Source organism: Macrosteles quadrilineatus, unplaced genomic scaffold, assembly GCF_028750875.1.
Source record: "Macrosteles quadrilineatus isolate MER2022 unplaced genomic scaffold, UCM_ALF_1.0 Scaffold_8__2_contigs__length_117827958, whole genome shotgun sequence".
Classification (NCBI taxonomy): domain Eukaryota; kingdom Metazoa; phylum Arthropoda; class Insecta; order Hemiptera; family Cicadellidae; genus Macrosteles; species Macrosteles quadrilineatus.
Genome location: NW_026542601.1, coordinates 7,189,886 through 7,210,865, shown reverse-complemented (window position 1 = coordinate 7,210,865; position 20,980 = coordinate 7,189,886). Strand labels below are relative to the sequence as shown.

The window sequence follows — 20,980 nt, the reverse complement described above, 5'->3', positions numbered from 1 at the left end:
AGCTTGACTTCAAATTTTTTCATCTTAACAATTACCGCAAGTAAACAGAATACTACAAGATAGATGCTGGTTTGATCACAGAGGCCCAGTCAGAAATTTTACACAAATCCAACCCAAATTATCAAATGATGACCGAATTGTGCTGCAGGTCAAAGACTGATCAGGAAAGCTGACTTTCACTTGGGCCAACACATCAACACATTCTTCAGGATCAAGTGTAAGGTGGAGGACGGAATGGTGGAGAGAAGACATCAACTTGGAGCGGAAAAGAGACACATAACTATGTTTGGTAGGTTATCTTAAGCAGCGGCTACACTTGCCCGATTCGGTCCGGTTCGGTCCGGTCCTCAAAAATGCGGAACAATGCTTCCCATGTTTTTAAATGGAGGTGGCTACACTTACCCGATTCGGTTCGGTACGGTCCGGTTCGGCGCGGAACAATCGTCCAGGGAGCATTCATCCGCATTTTGGCGGAAGCATTCGGGGCGGACCGGACCGAATCGGACAAGTGTAGCCACCTACTCCCGAAATTCGGATGAGGATCGGGGGGTTCCGTGAGCGCTCGGCTATGAAAGTGATGAATCAAATTAGGAAAAATAGTTATTTCTAGGACATAGGCCTAAGAATTTAGGCAATAATATTCATATATTGCCTCGATCATGGAAGACGATAATTATGTCTCACGACCGCGGAAAATAGTCAGAATTTTGTTACAATATCGGGAGACGATTACAATGTCCACACGGCCGCGACGGATTATAGGAAGTTTACCGCGATTGCATGCAAATACAACCACCATTTTTTAATTTTTCATTTTTTGGCACCCCCCAAAAAAGCCAATTGCCTCGCGCCCTAGGCACGTGCCTATTCGGTAAATTGGCCCTAGCTAAACACCTTCTGTATTGCTGCACTTGTGCCCCGTGCTCGTGTGTGTCCTCCAAAATATTGTACAAGTTTAGCTACCTCTTCCGGCCGGACCGAAACGATTCGTACAAGTGTAGCCACCCCTCCCAAATTCGTGCCGGACCGAACCGAACCGGACCGGACCGAATCGGGCAAGTGTAGCCGCTGCTTTAGCTACTTGGTTTCTTTGGACCAGAATACTGGAGTAAACATCCCATCTATAGTCAAACTCCCAACTATCCGTGTTGTTGGAAGCACTCCAAGAATAAAAAATCTTGATGGTTAGATTTTTCATGAAAAAGTGTTTTGTGATGGGGTAATCTGAAATATTTATATATTGCTTGTATTGTAATTACAGCGAGGGGTTCTATGTGTAAATTTTACTTCATATGCCAAATGTCCTTTAGTGCCGGGTATCCAATTTAGAATTTTGTTAATGCATAATCAAAAAATGGTGTGAATTCTATGATTTTTAAACAAAAAGTTTACAAAATGTTCTCCTTCTTTATTTAGTTAAGATTCAAATGATTTTAATTGATGCCGTGTTAGGATAGCTTGTTGTGGAATCTTGTGTAGCGATGTAAGTTTGTCAAGACTTTTACTGTGTATCTATTAGCACCAAGACTCCTAGGTAAGATAGCTGAACTCCCTTTAAAACTACTTATCAACCACTTGGCTTCCCTTTAAGATAGAATTTGGTGTTTACTGTTGATTCTTATTTCTTTTCTTGTTTCATATAGCAACTCTGGATGGTGCATTAGGCTACCTGTTGCCTGTGCCAGAGAAGTCGTACAGACGATTGCTCATGCTTCAGAACGTCTTGGTTAACCATATTCAAAATACTGCTGGTCTAAACCCAAAGGCCTTCAGGTAAAAATACTTTTCAGTTTAGTGTGATGCTCAAGGATTTACCAAATAAGGCAATTTTTATCATGGCGAATCTAGGAGTGGGGGATTTGTGACTCGTTTTTTATCTTGAAGGAAAGATCATTCTCCTCTGTCATACGTGCTGGCAGCACTTACCTTCTGAGATATAAGTAGTCCCTCGGTTATTTTCCAATCAACCAAGTTCATTTAACATGTTGTAATTTTCAATTTTCTAAATTATAGATCTCCAAATAAACAGTTAGGGCTAATATTCCAAACAATTCTAAATATCAGAGAGCTCACCCAGCCATGATGCTGTTGGTTCATTTTAGTGTATAATTGTGAGAAAAAAATTGTAGTTGTGAATGTTTTAACAATTACTCAAGTATAAGTAAAGTATAAATATAGCTTGTGTATAGTGAAGTATAGTATTGGGATTAAATTGTTGTTCGTTATTTTACATCCTGGCGCACGGCATTCATTTTTATTAGTTTGAGAAAAATGTAGTTGTCTGCAATGTAAGAAAATATTTGCACAACGGGTTTGGACGTGATTATCAATTTCCATCGTGACAGTGGTTGAATTTGAAAAAAAACTGCTTTTTGATCGGTGTGTTTCAGACTTCCAGGGCTGCCCTTGATAGTATTAAAGAGACGTCCCCTTAGTTTGATAATCTCTCTCAATCATACTACAATCTGCATACAAAATTCCCCTAACTTCAGCAAATGAGAGTGATAAACAACAGCAGTTGGCCTACACTATGAAAACCATCGTGCAAATGTTAAGTCCCGCTCTAACTCCCTCCACCCATTCCGTACATTTTCTACGTCCAAACACTTTACTCCGTTCACATCCTTCAACTGATAACCTATCAAAATCTAATCACAGAAGGCGATTTATAGTTTGTGGAGGCGTCAATTTTCTTTCACATTTTTAAATATCAAGTTACCAGTCTGTGGGGAGGGAAACATCTAGAATAGTAGGAAAAGAAATAAGAAACACAATTACCTAGCTTGCTTGGTTGCGATGTGAGCTCGATGGAGACCTTAATTTATGCCATGGACAATCCTCGTAGATGCTAACACAAAAAGTAAGGTTCAGAGGAAATATTCAATGGTACAACTAAGTGGTGTCTAGGGCAAAGTCCAACACTGCCCCCCTGTACTACAAAGCTCATGGTGAACGAAGATCCTGTGCCCTCTGCGATTGACAGGAATTTCTCTGTACCTACCCGATCAACAATTTTTCCATTTTCACAGGCAGTACAAGAGTTGGAGTAGACTGATGGGCAACCCAGCACGAGGTATGATTGATGGAGAGTTAGTCTGGCAATACCTCAGTCTTCCCGTCAACGAGCGGCAAGAGCTTGCGAAGAAAATCGGCACCAAAGTCGATGAAATTGTTGACGACCTTGGAGAGATTGAGCAGGTCACAGGCCACTTCTAAGCGATCTGGAATGTGGCATAAGTTATTGCAGAAGTGTTCACTGCCAGTCTATAGAGGGTATTTGGTGAAAAGTGTTTCTGTTGTGTGATGGAATTTTGGCAGATTTTAAATTTTTTTTTTTTTTTGTATTTTTTTAAGACTTTGATAGGATAATTAATGTTGGTGGTTAAATGCATCCATTAAAAACCCCACAGTTTTATTTTATAAAATAACACTTGGCCTAGGAATTCAGGAAGGAGCAATGAATTCACAACTAACTTACCCTAGAACAGAGTTCTAGGCAGTTTATAACACACAAAAAGTTCACAACACCATTAATTTTATAATTTGCTCCTGCAAGGCGGGATTCTTCAGAAGGAAGACCCACTACCTCCTTCTGAAGAAGTTGTGAACTTTTGTGTGCTAATTACTGCCTGTAAATCTTATCTTGGGTAAGTTAGTAGTGCATCCATTCCTTTCTCAAATATTTAAAACATGATATTAGGTCATGAATAAAAAAAAATAATATTCAATGTTGTGTATAACATTGTTTTACACCAGAATAGAGTATGAAACCATTTTTAAAGCTGCAATACTTAGGCCCACTGGACGTCAAATCCATAAAGAGTCCAGTCTTCAAATTTTAGTTTTAGAACTTTTTTCAAAATCGACTTTCGAATAGCCGATGTGTAATTTGAATGAATATGTGAACTAAATATTTAGCCAAATGGCTCTCTTTTTGTTGATTTTGGAACATTTCTCACCAAATATTCTGTCACTGATATTGAAATACTGTAAGAATTGTAACAATACAATTGTGATATGTTTATCATGTAAATAGGCAAGAGTTTTAGAATTATTTTGTATGTTCTCAGGTATTACAAAATCAAGAAATGAGACTGAATTAATGTATAAAATCACTACCTTCCTTTCCCCTTCAACAAACTATTAGATTATCGTTTTATTTAATTTTCTATAAGTGATATTTTTGTTAGTTTTTCTGTTGTGAATGTATCATGCCTTTTTATTTTTTTTTTCATAAAAATTGTAAAAAGATAACATTTTATATGTATTTTTAAAATATTAGGCAGTTTTGTTTTACTCTTTAAGGGGTATTGTTGGGGTTGTGTATGTTGTCAGCCTAGTGGTGCGAGAGGGACGAGTTTGAACTTGCTGACCTACCTGAAGGTTCTGAGGGCAACTGAGTGGTTATAATGCTCGCCTGATGATCTTAATGTCGCCGGTTTGATCCTGAGAAAGTTCTGTAGCTTTTTGATTGTTCAAAACTGGACTCAGCTGCAATTGATCATTGGGCTTATAAATGGCGAGAGAAACAGCTGACCTCGGTCAGTAACAAAGTTATAGTCTCATTTATTCAACACTCGTCTTAGCTTTAATATAAGCATCATGGTGTGTCGGCGTTAAAATGCCATCTGATCTTTGGAATATCCACAAAAATGGACTTGAATGGCTTTCCCTAAAAGCTTTCCCTGTGGGCTTGGACCGTTCCCTTAGCAAAATAATAAAAAATTCTAATAGTGTATAATCACAATCACTCTATCTATATAGGGTAAAATATCATTTCGATACAAGAGATTCACCCAAGGCCTTGATAATACATGTTTCAAGGCTTCTAGAATCCTTTAGCAACAAAATGTTGTTTCTACTTTTCAAAATTGTTTGAAGTCCAGACCTTGGAAAATTCTTTTATTTGTGAAATTCAAAAATATTACAAATCCTTCTTACCAATAATTGTCACAAGCAAAGACACTTCAGGAATTAAAAACAAAACCATTTTAGTGCACCCATTTATTGCTCGGACTTTAGGAATCAGGTGACTTTACGAAATCATACAAATATGGACACATAAACAATTAAATCACATTAAATACAACTTAAATATACAACATTTGTACAGCGTCTGTCGCTGGTGCAGTCTTGGCCGCAGATTTTTCTCCAGCGACATTATCACTCAAGCAGTCTTTGGAGGTTATTTGGCGGAGAAGCCATCCCCAGTGGGGTCCAGGATCCAGGGGTAGTTGTTGGGGCACTCCATGCAGGTGAAAAGACGTATCGTCTGTCCGGGAAGTTCCCTGGTGGTCAAAGGGCAGGGGTTAGGGAGGGAGCAGTAGGGCTGTCCCTTCACATCACACTTCTCCTTCCACTCCTGGAAATCCCTGAGGGAAGTGAGCTCTGTGGGGTTCTGCATCCACTGGATCACCTGGAGACAGAAAGGGTTTGTTGAATAGATAAGTTGATAGATGAATAGTGGTGAATAAATAAAACTACAATTTCTAACATCGTTACATCATTTAGGCGGTTAGTTAATACTATAAGATTATTTTTTCAAAGTTTTGCTACTTTGCTGCATCTTTTAACCTTGCACTTTCCCATCCACAAATGCCTGTTTGTGAACGTATCTAGCAAATAGGGTTAAGTTGAGATAATAGTTGAGAGTGCAAGAATAAACTGAATTGAATAATTGTAAGTGACGTTATCGGTGTACACAGAAACATAAAACATTGCTGCTTTGGTGTTACAATCGGTTGTGCTACCGACTGATCCACCCACCCGTTAAACTACTAGTATTTTGAACTACTACGGTACTGTTTTACTATTTATTGTAAAGTATTCTTCTTGGATGTCTGGTTGGTAATGTCACCATCCAGGAGTCATTTGTCATGACAGGGGCTCTTAAAAGCAGAACTTCTCAAATGCTGAAGAAAAAGAAGCGGAGAAGAAAAGGAAGAATTAGAGAAAAGAGTATCATAATTTGGAGTATGTACAGACAAGTAATTTTGACATCCAGATAGATCAAGTGAAATGGTTGTGTTGTACCTTTGGGATCTTTGTTAGACACAGCAGTTGCTTTGTTAGATGTAAAATAACATACCTGCAACATTGTCACAAAGTAGACTTCATTCTTGTCCAGCATCTCCTCGATGAACTTGATAAGTTCTTCTTTGAACTCTTTCTTGCTCTTGAGCCAGGAGGCGTGGAAGTGCAGACCCAGAGGGGCTCGGTTGGTGTTGAAGTGACGGTTGAAGTTGTGCCTCAACAGACGAGCAAACTGTTCCCCAGTCTGGATGTTGGAGCAGGAGTCAACCATGTGACAACCAGGCAGACTCTCGTCAAAGGTGGGGTCGTCTCTGCGGTCCAGCTCGTTCATCACCATCTCCCAGATAGGATGGCTTCTGCTCGGGCAGTTTTGAGCGTTACCATTGCACTTGTGGGGCATGCGGAAGTACAGTGTGTAAGGCCAGATGGGAACACGACCCAGGGGTGCGGTGATGGAAGCGTCGTAAACAAAGTATTGATCAGCCATCATCTCAAACTGTTTGTTGCCTCCGACTCTCAAGTACGGAGCTCGCATTCCAATGATGGATCCGTCTGTGATGTTGGCGAACCTTTCGATGATCAAACGTCCTCCAGCCATCTCAGCAAGCCAGTCGTCGTAGGATCCTCCAGTCCAGTATTTCGGATCGTCCTTGTGAGTTAAAGAGAAGACGGCGATCTCGTGGCCCTTCCTGTGCAACTCTTGAACGGCTGCGTAGTTGCTGTATTTGTGGGACATGAAGTAAGTTCCGCGGACTTGGCAACCATTCGGGTTGAGCCTCTGGCCATTAAAGATCTCTTCGTAAAGGTCGATGTTGTCTACGTTGATGGCACCGTTGAATGTGATTGTGATCATTTGTGGCACCTAAAAATAGTTGATTTTATTACAATTTCTTAAATTGCACTTTTAACTTGTAAAAGAGTCAGTCTTATGATTTTTCTTGTAGCCCTGTGTCGTCATTTCCATTTTAATAACAACATTATAAATTACGGATTTCTAATGACAGAAGGGTTTAATCTCTAAATATTTTAAGAATATAGGTTACTAATTTATTGAAATGTTGAAATAAATTATTACATAATAATAATATACTAAAGGGTGAACTGAAAGTCTGATATATTGTGCAAAAGGGTGGATTTTGTAACCTTGTTCCAACTTTTGTAACCTATTTAAGTTACCTATAGGTACCAATTTGTTTATAGTTTAAAATGTACTTTTGAATTATAAAGAAATGTCTCTTTTTATAGCTCATATATGTACAATTTTATGTCCTAATGAATAACACGAATCAATCGCCCATAATGGATTTCTAAACAACTTGAGTATACATCTACCTCTTGTACAAACAACTGTTTAAAATGTATCACAATCCTGATCAATTTTTTGTAAAATCTTATTTCAAAGCATCCTTTATTTCTAGTTTTGTTTTTCGAGATACTACGGAAGTAAGCAAGCCAATATTGTCTTTTTGTAAGTTGGGTGAAAGTTGTTTTACCTGGTTTGGTTCAATATTTCCTGGTATTCTGGTTCCGTCGGCTGAGCAGAAGCAGTCTGGCAAGACACACTGGGTCGGGTCACAGTCTGGCGCTCTGTTAGGATCAGTCTCCACGGCTGGAACAGACAAAAACATGTTACAACAGGAACAAAAATGTCACGTTATGTTTGGTTTACAAAACACAGTAGAACTAACAGTGGGTGTAACGAGATATGTGATCTGAGAAGATCCTCTTTTCTACTGTACCCGGATAATTTTGAATTCAAATATTTTTCGTGGCTTGAGATAAGTGTTAGGCCTATAGTTTGGATTTTCTTTTAAAAAATCATGAGATTCTTTCCGTATCTATAAATATATTAAAATATATTCATGTTGTAATAAATAAAATGTATACTTCCTGATGTGACACACATCAGTACCTTCTTCAGTTGCTAAACCTTATTAATTAGCTGTTTGTACATTTTGTTAGAGTATAAATCAAAAGTTTGACTTACAGCAAGCGTTCTCGTCAGATTCATCTTTGCAGTCGGGCTTGTCGTTACAGAAAAGCTCTTTCTCTATACATTCACCATTCCCGCAGGATAACTTCCCTTCTGGACATACTGGCTCGTCTGTCTTCAGGATAGGAAGGACCTTTCGAGGCTCTAAAATAATAATTAGGATAAGTCTTTTAAAAGATTACTGATGCAACGGATTCTGAATAACACACGTTTTGGTGGCTAGAGGAAATTATGAAGAAAAGGAATTCTTTGGGATCATTAAGAGAAGCAAGAAAAGACACAGTTTGTGCAAGAAATGCTCAAAGCTCAAAAGGAAGATGTTAGTTAAGAAAGTAATTTGTTGAACAGTAATAGATAAGGAAGAGATTAAGTTTTGTAGAAGAGAGAACTTTAGTATTTGAGTGCCTATTAGTTTAGTTTAATTATTTCATCACAGTACATTCCATTAAAATGTTAATTTTTCCTATTTTCAATTCAAAGGATGTATTTACCTTTCTTGCATTTACTCACTGAAACGAAGCATCTTGTTTTAAATTGTTATAAAATACTCAACAACAACATGAGAATAAAAAAAAAAGTTTTAATGCTTATATATCACTACAGCTAATTCTAAACTATTTGGTAGTAAAAAATACATTGCTACATATTTACATGAGTTAGTATGTTTAAAAAATACCGACTAAACCAAGTCATTTTTATGTTAGTAGTTAACATTATAAAGCATAATGACTACAAAAAATCATTTCTTGGTAAAAGGTAAAACATAGATGGTAATTTTATGAAGAAATGTAGAAATGAACAATTGTTTATTTAATCAGTTTGAAAAAGTCCATGGTATGATTAAGTTTAGCATTACAATGTATTACATTTATGTTTTATCCTCTGAAAACCCCAAAGATTTTCTTTTTACAAGCAATAACAAAATTTTAGTAAAAATATTTTTAAACAAAATTTAAATTAGAGTTGCATCCAAAATAATAACTATAAAATGCTTGAGGGATTAGAGAACAACGTTTTTGGGAAATATTTTTGATTTTTTGCATACTGTAGGTAAATATTTTTCTCGTCATTCAGACATATTTCATTCTAGATACGGGGTTAAAATATAAAAATAATTGGAATATGAACTGTAAGGATAAATAGGTAAAAATACCCAAATATCTTTCAATAAATGTCTAATGTGTTTTAAATAAAGAAATACTATTTATATTATTTACTAATACAATAAATAATTTTAAATTAAAATAAATTTTATAATTTTTAGATCAGTGTGTAAGTTTCCAATCAGCCATATATATAAGACAAATTAAAGAATCCCAAAAGTTAGTAATACTATGTATGAGAAGATAAATGTAGATACATGATTGTAATGTCAACAATTTCAACTACTTTCGGTCCATACCCATTTTGTGTAACTTTAATAATTATAAGCAATCTACACACCATGATCTACACCATAATCTCGTTTTCATGCACCAATTACTACTGTACTTAATAATTTTATCTGTTGCCTTATGAAAGGACATTCGATGTGGAAAGTGCTATACAGTATGAACAGTTTTGCAAGCAGTAGAAAATGAGCATGCAGGAGAGGAGTGCCACCTTCTCATCAATAATATACAATATAGCAAATACATCAAATGTGGCGTCTACTGGCTTCTACATTATACATGGATCCCATCCGTTTGGTTCATCTACTTTCTTCAACAGCAGATTTTGTTATGGTAGAATAAGTAAAAAAATAAATATGCTGAAAATATGGGTTTTTAACATGTCACCTTGATTGTACAAGAAAATTAATTGAGCTCATTTCAATTATTGTCTTTAACATTACCGAAAATGTGGACGTGAGAAATACTTTTCTAGCATTTCATTTGAGCAGTTCCAAATAATGCTCCTGCTGATTAGTTGGAGATGTTCAAAAAAATTTATTTTTCGGTTTTCAAAAATACAAATTGGTAGCTCAAGTGGTACCTATTTAAATAACAAGATACAGGGTTTAAAGTGGATGAATTGAGATTTTTTAAATCGCAAATGAAAAGAATCAAATCAAAATAATATCTTTTGTTTTTTTTCTGAATTTTAATATTTACTATTGGTTAAAGTAGTCGATTGTACAATCTCTGTCAAGGAAACAGTTATCTTATAATTTTTTATTTTTGTCTTTACACATTGATTTTTGATTCCCACCTACTTAAAAAAATGAACAATAACCAAACGGCCTGGGATGTCTCCCCATCGCAAGAAGCAGTTCAAAGTCTACTGTTTGGAATCTCTTCGTCCTGTCACTTACTGTCCAGTTTATCACAGTTGCTGACTTTACCCTTCCAATCGCACGTTTGTTTATCAATGTCGAAAGCCAGCCCTGACGGACAACTAATTTGCTTCATACCGGATTTTGTGCACCTATAGGACAAAATGGCAACTATAGCTAATCAGTTGGATAACACATTGACAGGCGAGACACACCAAGCACGGAGGTATGGTTTGGGCGGAGATCTGGACTGCAGCCAAAAACACGAGTCAGTGGATTCTAAGATAAGTTGAGAACATTCCAAAACCTAACTTAGTAGTTCCAAGAAGATGAAAAATATAAACTTGTATCAGATTTAGGGTTTGAAACCAGTCACAGCTGTCCTTGATCATGGGACATTTAATTTGGTCCTGAAAAAACCGCTGATAATGATAATAAGTACAAGGAAGAATGGTGTGTATTATATGAAAAAATTAAGTATTTAGGAGAAGAGAAATTTTGCATATATCAACCAGAAAAAAAATAATAAAATTGAGAAATGTGATCCTCAAAAAACTCAGGAATTTTCATGAGAGGTGCAGTTAATGACATTTGAGCTTGAAGTTGAAGAGATCCGAAGTGCAGTGCTAATAGTTAATAAAATATTTCATCCAAGAGGAGAGGTCAATTCGACTCAAAACTGAAGGTGGTATTAAATGGTATTTGAAGTCGAGATTGTTCTAACAATACAATGAAGATAGAAAACATTTTGCCCTGAAGAAGGGATCAAACCAAAAATAGTAATGAAATTAAGGCATTGAAAATGAACATTGTGTATTTCAAAGTTTTGGGAAATATAGGTTTTAAGGACTCTCAACCCATATCCATACCTCGATTTGTTGTGCCTCGCCCATTTTCCATTTAGGTTACTTACTCTCAAGCTCTCCACAATTTTTAACATTGGTTTTCCAATCACACGTCTGACGGTCAATATCAAAGGCAAGGCCGTTGGGGCAGCGAACTCCGGCTAGACGGGTCTTGCCGTTTTCAGCGGCCTTATCACACCTGCAGCAAACAAAATGTCATCCACATCCAATTAAAGAAACTTGACTTCTGAACGCAATCTTGGTTAGAACTTGACAAACACAAAATGTCTTCAGGCGGGAACATATGAGAGTAGAAGAAATAGTAAAGATCTCGATTGGAGTTCATAATATGGTGTATATTTGTGTGGTTTTGGTTTTGCCAAAAAAGTCCTGTATACTTTGGCTTTACGTAATAACAGAAATATAATTTTATTTGGTATATTTACATTTTTCCTATCAATATTCAAATTGAAAGAAACGATTGATACAATGGTCCAGTTTATTTATGATACAGGATGTGTATCATGTTACATATCCTATGATGGTTTTAGACTCAAAGTTTAATGCAAGTAAAGGAACAATATAATCCAATTTTCTGAAAGAGTTGGGGGGGGGGGGGGGGTAAAATATTACTTAGAACTTTTACTCAAAGTCCTTTATCAACCAGAGACTGACCATATAGATTCAAGCACACATGAGGTCTTAGACAAAAGAATTTCATCCTGAATGGAACAGAACATGGTATATCTAGAATTTAGGTTTTTCAACAAAAATGTATCCAATCTTTCAGGTCAATGACTAAATTGCGTTTATCTGAAGTTTAGACAGTTCTCTTGCCTAAACAAAAAGAAACCTTACACTTAAAAATGCAAAAACCAACATCTAAATGTCAATAAAAATACACCCTATCTAGTACTTAGGAGTACTAGAACGCTGATTTTCAAAATCCTTTTCCTCGGTTTGATTTTCTCTCTTTATGACAAATAAGATTGATCAGACTCTGTTTAAATAATTGACATTGACAACTTTGTCCTCTTCTTGGAAACGTTAGGTCTACTCCTGTAATCTATGGTTATATTTAGTGAATCGTCAGAAGTGAATTGGGGTAGGTCGAGTATGAATCTCAACATGCCGTTGGATACGTCACAGTATTTGTTAGTAGAACATGTCTTACCTCACGACATCCCTGCAGTCTCCCGTGGTTGTCAGACGAAAGTACTCATCTGGAGGTCTGTCCTTGCAGAGTTCGTCCACTGATTGGTCAGGCTCGTCGCCGCCATCGTCGTCATCTTGTCTCTTCTGTCTGTGAGCTGTGACACTGGCTGTAACATAACAAACGTGATGAATCCTGTGGAGCAGGAGATGGAAAACAGTGAATTGTGGCCATTGAAATACTACATTTTTTTTAGAATATAAGAGTGCAGAAAGTAAAAAAGAGAACTGTTATGACAAAGTTCATTGTTCAAGACAACACAAACGTCATGGTGAAGATTCAAGTTGAAACGCACAGTTGTGGCGCTGTCTCATGCAATGAAAATAATGAATACTGATTTTATTGTATGACTTTTGGTGTCAAGAGTTTTCTAATACCAATGAATACAACCTATTGTATTATATATACAACCAATTGTATTCATTGCTAATACAAAGAAATGCCGGCTTATAATATCAGAACGAACACAAAAATGTCGTGGCCGTGTCTCTATGTGATTTTGTTTACTGAACTTGGGTAACGATTTTCGATTGAAGTAATAATTTAATTCTCGACTACTTTTATGGTCTGAAATATGGTTTCTTATAAAAACCGAATATGTATAAAGGTATCTAAACAAATTATGTCAACCAATCTTATTTGACGGCTAATCTTTTTCAGAAAATTTAAATAAAGTTCATTGTTTACTATATTTTGTTTCCCGTTACTGAATTTAACCAACTCCGAAACTGAATGTAAAACATACAAGGTGAACTATTTGTTAGGTAAAGAGTAAATAAAAAGTTGTAAAATTAATAATAAATTAAGAAAGAAAGGGAAATTTAGTCGACACCCCTTAGGGGTGACACCCATGGGCGGCCAAGAGGGTATACTTGCGCTTTCCAAAGTCAATGGATTTTAATATAGGATTTTACAATCATACCTATATCAGGCATCTCACCCGATAAACGCACCATAGAATATAAAAAAATACTAATTTCACCAATCACCGCTAACTCTTGCACCAAAATAACTATAAAAATCAATGTTTCAATTTCGTAAGTTGCATACATAATTGGCGGTGAACGATGTAATTATGCAAATCCTGCAAGGAAATTAGGAAAGTTGTACAAGATATTGCGGTTATGTAAGGTGGCGCGGTTGAGTCATAAGACACCGCTACAAGAATGTGGATGACCTTTGGACCTGCAAGAGTTATACTGTATGAATAAACAATCGACGGAGCGGAGAGATAGTGGCGGATACAATGTAAGCAGCGATGACGTCAGAGGGGCCGTTGAGCATATAACACGTTTAGGGTTCCAAGTAACCTTTGAAACTCAGTGGCTTTGAGAAGTTATCACACCGATATCGGATTAGTTACTTAAGGGCGGTTATTTGCTCACTCGGAAATTTTATTAGGTTCTAACAGTTCATCTATATCTATATACAATCTATTATTATCCCCAACAATACAGTACTTTTGAAACAGCCCCACCTAGGTACGTATTTGGAGCTGAAAATGAAAGCAAGATATGAGTGTGAATGGAGTGAGATGATCCATGTAGTTTTGTTACAAATCAGTTGTTTCAAAGACCACAGTGACCTTTGATCGATAATTTTGATAGTTGACCTTGAATGATAGATAGTTGATAAGTGATATAACTACTTTGGTTATTATAAAGAGTATGTAGATTCAGATGATTTATTCTAGTATTTAGGAAAATCTTCAGCTTGTCAACTGAGAAATAAACGGACGAACCACACGTTTCAGAGCTTGTCACTGTTGTAATACACACGTCCATATGGACTAGTATTGTTCTTTGTTGACACGTGCGTCATAAAAACGTAACCAACAATATACCGTACGGCCTGTTTGTTTAGAGTACGCCACTTACCAAGAGACGAAGGTTAAAGTACAGCGGGATTCAGTTTGGAACCGCCAAAAAGCTACCATAACTTTTCCCAGGATTGAACCAACAATCACTATAACCATTAAGCTGTCTCCTTCTAATTGCATAAACATTGGTAATAATCGATCTCAACATCACTGATCTATTTCAAGGTTATTTTAACGATAGCGTTTCAATGTGGATTATAAGATAATACACGTGTTCTGCAAGAAACTCGTATGTATACACAACTAAAAATTACAATAATATTTGTGTATAAAATACGCAAATAACAATTAATTTTGACACCCCTATAATCTTTAATACTGCTTACAGCGAACAGTCCCAAAAACAAATCAAACCCAAGACATTAAATTCAATCGTCCAGAGACGTTTTCTCAAAGTTGTTATATCCAATCTATTTGAAGTGTCTATAGAAAGTGCACAATATATTGAAGAAACGCAAAGCCTTGTTTTGTCAGGCTGCTCAGTTTGCCGAGTCAAATTTGGCTTGCAATTTCAATATGAGGTTAACAAGGCGTGTGAATGAGGCCTGTTTTGTCCACGTAGCCAATTGCATAACAAGGTATATTTAATGCAGGTTTCTAATCCAAGATGGCGGCCGAGGTAGGGCATGGTTGGCAGGGTGAGGGGGGGGGGTAGGGGTAGGCTGGAAGACTAGCGACCTCTATGTCTCCAGAGAGTGTTGAGTACCAAATGCTACCGAGAGCCGGGAGCGATAAACCTATACAGTACCTATTTATATATGTACATTTAAATTTTGAGGCACGAGGGGAAATTAATTATAATGAGATACATTATTATCACAAGTTCTTTCTTATCAATACCTTATCTTGTAGCATGCGGTGGGTATACAATTTCAAAATCAATCCCTTACCAATAAATGGTTATCATATCTAACTTATACCATTCAATTTAAAGTAGATTATAGATCCAATACTTTAAAAGGTATTAAATCGATTTAAATCATTAACAGATTGGATAAATAATGAGTTGTAATGATTATGTACAAAACTGTTAAGAATAAACACACGACTGATACTTTTCTTGAAGTTGGCAATTAAATAATAAATTAAAAGCTATAACTAAGCCATTTTACTATTGATATTTAATTGTCCTTGTTTGCACCAAACTGTCAATAATACAACAAAAACGTTTCAAGGGTGATTTGACAACAAAGAAAACCTTTTACACTTTCACCAAACTATAAAAAGCTTATCTCAAAATAGCTTCGTGTCCTTCAACACGCATTGTTTCAAATGAGTCCATTGATAAATTGTGAATTTGCAATTAATTTAACCAAACCCAAAAAACTAACCCAGATCTAACCTAAATTAACAGATGAAGAAAAAGGAACTCTATAAAAGCATGAATAATGTAATAAATAATTAACGACCACAGAACACTCAAATCAATACGTATCTGTTATACAAACCCCTCAAGGTTATCAACCCTATTTTAAATCGTAATTGAAAAATGAAGTACTCACACAACGCTAGAACTAACAGCAGCCATGGGGCGAGCTGTCGAGACCTCATCTTGCACTGGAGCTCGAAGAGGCGGCGCGCAGCTTTCCTTTTTATTTATACTGGATCGGTGCGCATGCGCCGTGCTCAAGACATTCACTTTCACTGCGCGGTGCAGACACTATGTGCGCGGCGCGGCGCTGTAGCCTCCTTATATTATTGAGAATAAGAGGGGGGATGTGCTGCGAGCAGCGTGCAAAGGGTGGATTGGGGTGGAAAATTAATTACAGAAGAGTGAAGAGTTAGGTCTGAAAATAATGATTGAGAAAAACGCGAGTAAAATAGTATTTTTCGATAGTAATGTGGGTGGGGATGTAAGAAGGAGGCTTTAAGGAAAGAAAAACATTTGATTAAAAACATGGTGATAGTTTTATTTTTATGACCACCCAATAAAGTGCTTATTTTAAGACGAAGATGAGTGAGGAATGAGGGTTGAATAAATTACAAGCTAGAAATCAGCGGGTTCATTGGCCAAAGCTCAATGACCAAGGACAACTGATTGCAGTTACAAACCATCAAAAAGATACTGAATTTTATCATTATTGAAACGAAGGCTAACTTACAATAACTAGGTGATCACTGTCGCTCACCTACCCAGTTAGCCGTCCTGCATTTGACACTGCTACTTCCTAGGTCAGCAGTCGCAAGCTAACTATAGCAGTAGAAGATTCTGGTATTGGGTAGCGGAATGATGCTTGAAAGATGAAATATTTAAGGATTTTTGGAGTAAAATTCTAGGATGAACAAATCTCTAAATAAAGAAAAAGAAAGGCGTTGTAAAAGATAACACTTTGTGGAAAGGACGCTTGGATGAGGATGAGAATAAAGGAAAGGCGTAGTGGATAGGTAAGAGTTGATCATGTTGATAAATGGGAAAATGCTAATGAGAATAAAAGAAAAGGGGTTGATTTGGAAAAGATGGCGATTTTTGTAGAATAGTGCTAGAATGAAGATAGGAATCTCAGACAAAGAATGGATGAAAAGTCTGAAAAAGACAAACAACCGCCCGCTATCAAATCCATTTCATACTCATGGTTCAGTCACACAACGCTTAAACACTCTTTAGCTGCATCGAATTTGAAAGATAAGAGGTGGAAGAAACAGGTGAGAAACAACACAAAAGTGCTTCTAGTCATTAAAGATTTTTGAGAAGATAAATCTCTTCAAGTAAATGTGTAAACCCAGAAACGATGGATGGCAGAATTTCAAGAGAAGGTTAAATGTTTAAGCAAATATTGTTAAATAAAAACTTGTCCAACTATGTTTTTCATGCATTTCCATGATTTATCGTCAAAATTAAAATAATGTAGGCTATCTATTAAGCCCATTATTGCAAATAAAATGTTTCTTTTGGCGGGCATTATGTCATGGCCCATCCAATATTCCCCTTGAATTCATGTAATAATTAACTATAATATCACGTGTGACAAATTAAATTCACATCTCCATACTCACTCACATATTTATATCTTTAAAACACCCATGTACGGTACACACTTTTCCATCAAGGATGGCAGTGAAAAGGAGAAAGATGTGAAACCTTTTGGGCAATGAGAAGGAAGTTAGCCTCAGTTACAGCAATTGTAAAATTAATTAAGTGCAGTGAGCTCTCAGCTTGAACTTAAAACATTTACGAGTACCACCCAAACATATATTTAAATGAAAACATATAAAAAACAGAAACCGTAGAATAAATTTACTTGATCCTCGCCGAGAGACTTCAACGCCTGGTTTTACCGATGACACGATTTAAAGGAGTATCAAATTAATTTCAGCAATCGGTAATACTTATTAAAGAAATCAATATGTAAATTCGAAGGCCACGATCGGAATTATAAATAGTTTAATATTCCTAGCTTTACAGGGATTTATCCCTTTTTTTGTTTGTGTGTTTTTGTGTCGGCTGTATGTTAATGCAGAATAGCACATGGATTTAGTTTTCATTTTAACTTTATTATGTTCAAATACGTTTGTGACTCAATTACTGTGGTACCCCAAAGACAAATTAAAATAAATTCCTAGTTTTTATGCTCTGGGTAGCTAAGAATGCTCATCTAGTAATTCATTTTATGGTTACCGGTTCGATCCTGAAAAAAAAACTGTGAACTTTTAGATGCTTTGAAACTCCCAGCTGTCTTTGACTACTGGATGGATGTATGCCCTTTTTTTAGTCCAGACTAATTAAACAGCTGATCTTATTCAGTCCAAAGGCTTTGGTAAGGACTCGTAGAGGGATTCAGCAGAAGTTATGTATTAGCAGAGTTTATACAAATATTAAGCTCTGTTACTAAAATATTTCTCGCTTGGCTTCAATAAAGACACAAACACACAAAACATCCAAGCGAGGTGTCCATTTTGTATCTTTAACATTGCTTAGACAGATTTATTCCTTTGAAAATGATTACAACATCTTAAGTATTAAACATTTTAATAAAAATTTGCTTTTTGTTAATGAGCAATCATTTTCCGTTAATTTTGAATCACCCCTACTTTCACTTTAATTCCGTAAATTCAGCACCAGTTAGTTTAGGTTAGCTTAGGATGAGAACCAAAATAAAAAAAAAACACTATAGTGGTGGTAAATAACGAAAAGAGCCAATTAAGTAATTGATATTTGCCTAGATTTGGAAGTGCAACATATAACTGTTTCGCTATGGAAACACGGCTAATAACACACAGAATCGCCACATAGCGTTCCAAATACGTCGAACCCTCGTAACAATGGACCAATCAGAATACAGCGTCGCCTAACAATACAACAATGGCGTCTACAACCAGATAATTACCCTGCGGTGTTTCTGGTCCAATTTCAAGTAATTGGTCATGGTAGAAACGTCAGCAACCAGAGCGAGACTAGGGTACATCTCGGGGAGCGAGGGACAAAAGGGTAAAACAGGGTAAAGTGGGTAGTTAGAATAATTTACATTTGTATTAACAAATCTGTGAACAACGTCAGTAATTATACTGACGTTGTTCACAGAGTTAATTAATTAGTTAAATCAATTACTTTAAATTTAATACTGTCCTTTCCATGCTTCGCAACGAGGAAAGAATATTTAGAAGATTAGGGTCTCTAAATCTACTATGAAAATAGTTACACACATACCTACATGGATCACACAGGCAAATCTAAATCGTAATTATTAATAATTTTAATAAAAACCTCTTGTTTATTTCAAATAAACTGTGTGGCAGAATCAAAACTAATAACTTTATCGTAATGTAAACATCTACAACGAAAATCAAAAGTTTAGCTCAGGGTAAAACAATTTATACATGAAAACAAATTTAACAAAAAAAGCATCCTTGGTATTTTAAATGTGATTAAATACAACCCTTTAGTTGAGGTTCGTGCTACCAGAGGGTTTATCGAAAAACTGATATTTTTCGGGGAAGTTTCACGTTAGTAGGTGTGCGGCTTGTGGGTTTCTCAAAAGTTCGCGATCCTTATTATTTGAGTATATAGATGGAGGGAAAATAAGACAAACATATAATATCAAACGCGCTACAAAAATATAAATAACATTATGATAGCTGTTCATTTAAGAACATTGCAAATATGCAGTGAAAAGGAACGAAATCTCCCCGAAGACTTTGATCGACCCATATCAGTAAATCTTTATAGAGTAGCCGAGTAATTTTTGCATGGTTCTGTGCAGTTTCTGATTATGTAATTAGCCCTAAAACTGTTTGAACACAGCATTTTATCGGCAAACAATTTCTTCTCTCGTAGTATAAGCAAATAAAATAATATAAATTAAAAAATCCACCCCGTAGGAATAGAAAGAAATTGGTCTCACAATTATTATTGTATCACAGATATAAAATACTTGGTCCAATTTTAAGATGACGTCCCTCCAACTTATTGTAGAGCATGTTTTGTTTTTGTTGTTGAAAATTTTATTGGTTTTTAAATAACTTCAAAAGTATTTTAACCAAATAGATAACAATTTGTTAGGAAGCTGTCGATTTCCTCTGAAATAAAACCCAAGATATTCATTTAATCAAACTGTATCTGCAGGATCGAAGGAAAAAATGGAAAAATACATACCTTATTGTTGTGGTCGACATCAATGAATTAACCGGATATTTGAGGAAAACTGATAATCCGACTTGGTTTCTTTCCACTCTTACTTTTAATTTTGACAATAAATATGAATGTGTAGGAGAAAAGCTACATTATTATTTTAACACTCATACAAAACACAGAGAGTATAGTTTTCCTACAGTTACTATAAAGCATATAAATACTTAATTTTCAAACACTATAGTACACGTTTTTAGGTTAGGTTAAATCCAAACGTCGAAATGGGAATCAGCTGATCGTAGTCGTAGTATTTAAGTGTTGCTAACTTATTTTCAAGCGGACACATATTACTTGCCTAATAAAAGCACACTGTCTTGTGTTGTTTGGTTGGAATACTGGAGTGTGGCAAAAGAAAAATGGGTGCGGTAAAAGTAAGTAAATGCATCAATCAGCTACTTGACGTGCTATAATCCGTGCAAGGAAGCCCACTTGTTCAGGTAACTGTAAGAAATATTATCTTTCTTGCAACCAAAATATTATACCTTTGAAGAAATAATTTAAATGAGGAATCTCTAACCTAAATGATGTTGCTAATCTCTCAAAGTCGATTTTCCACTCTGAAAATTGACGCGATGCCAAATTACGCCATGGGCCACTTATCACACATTTATGGGTTTAAATTATTCGGAAACGTCGCATTAAGCGAGCGGGAAGTCGTCTGGGCGGGACCGGGAGTTCTAGATTTCAGGGTCACCGGGTTTTTGTGGGTTTTTCCACCACCTGTTTGTTCTTTTCCGGCAACTTCGATTGTTTTGGACAAGCTACACAGTTACGCATTTTGTAAAAAACTTTGAAGGAAACCAGTATAGAAAAACAACACTGCGACTGTTTGTTATTTTCTTTGCGAATGCTGTTCCGCCTGAAGAAGACACATTGTAACATAACTTATTGTTACTTATTAATAAGGTTTACACTGATAAAGTTAACAATTTGAACGAGATAAATGTTATTTTCAAGAATAAATAGTAATCAATCATTCTAAATAATATTGTAAACAAATATGCTACAGTTAAAATTTTTTTTTTAAATATATAAGCTGTTTTTGATATATCATTCAAAGACCACCAAGCAAGGAAAGCCCTGCACACACTTATGCTTACAGGCGTTAAAGAATATTATTCAATTAATTGAATATTT

General features: G+C 36.0%; 2 protein-coding genes across 3 annotated transcripts in view; one reads left to right on the top strand and one right to left on the bottom strand.

Moving 5' to 3' along the window:
- The window catches only part of LOC129000205 (cleavage and polyadenylation specificity factor subunit 1), a 28,363-nt gene extending 24,264 nt beyond the window's left edge, over nt 1-4,099 (top strand). The window contains exons 25-27 of the mRNA XM_054427160.1: nt 149-289; nt 1,644-1,773; nt 3,030-4,099. Of these exons, the coding sequence (XP_054283135.1) occupies nt 149-289; nt 1,644-1,773; nt 3,030-3,216 (458 nt within the window). The 3' untranslated portion in view covers nt 3,217-4,099. The remainder of the gene's footprint in view (nt 1-148; nt 290-1,643; nt 1,774-3,029) is intronic.
- Nucleotides 4,100-4,989: 890 nt separating this feature from the next.
- On the bottom strand, nt 4,990-15,871 carry LOC128999524 (chitin deacetylase 1). 2 transcript variants are annotated; one of them, XM_054426090.1, is made up of 7 exons: nt 15,720-15,871; nt 12,300-12,447; nt 11,194-11,324; nt 8,021-8,170; nt 7,527-7,642; nt 6,089-6,895; nt 4,990-5,416 (listed from the first exon to the last, which is right to left on the bottom strand). In XM_054426090.1, exons 1-7 carry the CDS (start codon nt 15,766-15,768, stop codon nt 5,186-5,188), a joined length of 1,632 nt encoding a protein of 543 aa, XP_054282065.1. In that variant the 5' UTR covers nt 15,769-15,871; the 3' UTR covers nt 4,990-5,185. The 2 variants fall into 2 exon arrangements, with proteins under 2 accessions (XP_054282065.1, XP_054282066.1); XM_054426091.1 differs by lacking the exon at nt 11,194-11,324 and adding an exon at nt 10,320-10,432.
- Nucleotides 15,872-20,980: the final 5,109 nt, after the last annotated feature.

What these genes read in the sequence shown, in the direction of transcription:
- LOC128999524 (XM_054426090.1), bottom strand. Translation starts at nt 15,768, where the DNA reads ATGAGGTCTCGACAGCTCGCCCCATGGCTGCTGTTAGTTCTAGCGTTG. An exon ending in GACTGCAGGGATGTCGTGAG is followed by an intron (nt 11,325 to 12,299) that starts GTAAGACATGTT and finishes TGTTTGCTGCAG; the next exon opens with GTGTGATAAGGCCGCTGAAA. An exon ending in ACTTTGTGACAATGTTGCAG is followed by an intron (nt 5,417 to 6,088) that starts GTATGTTATTTT and finishes TTCTGTCTCCAG; the next exon opens with GTGATCCAGTGGATGCAGAA.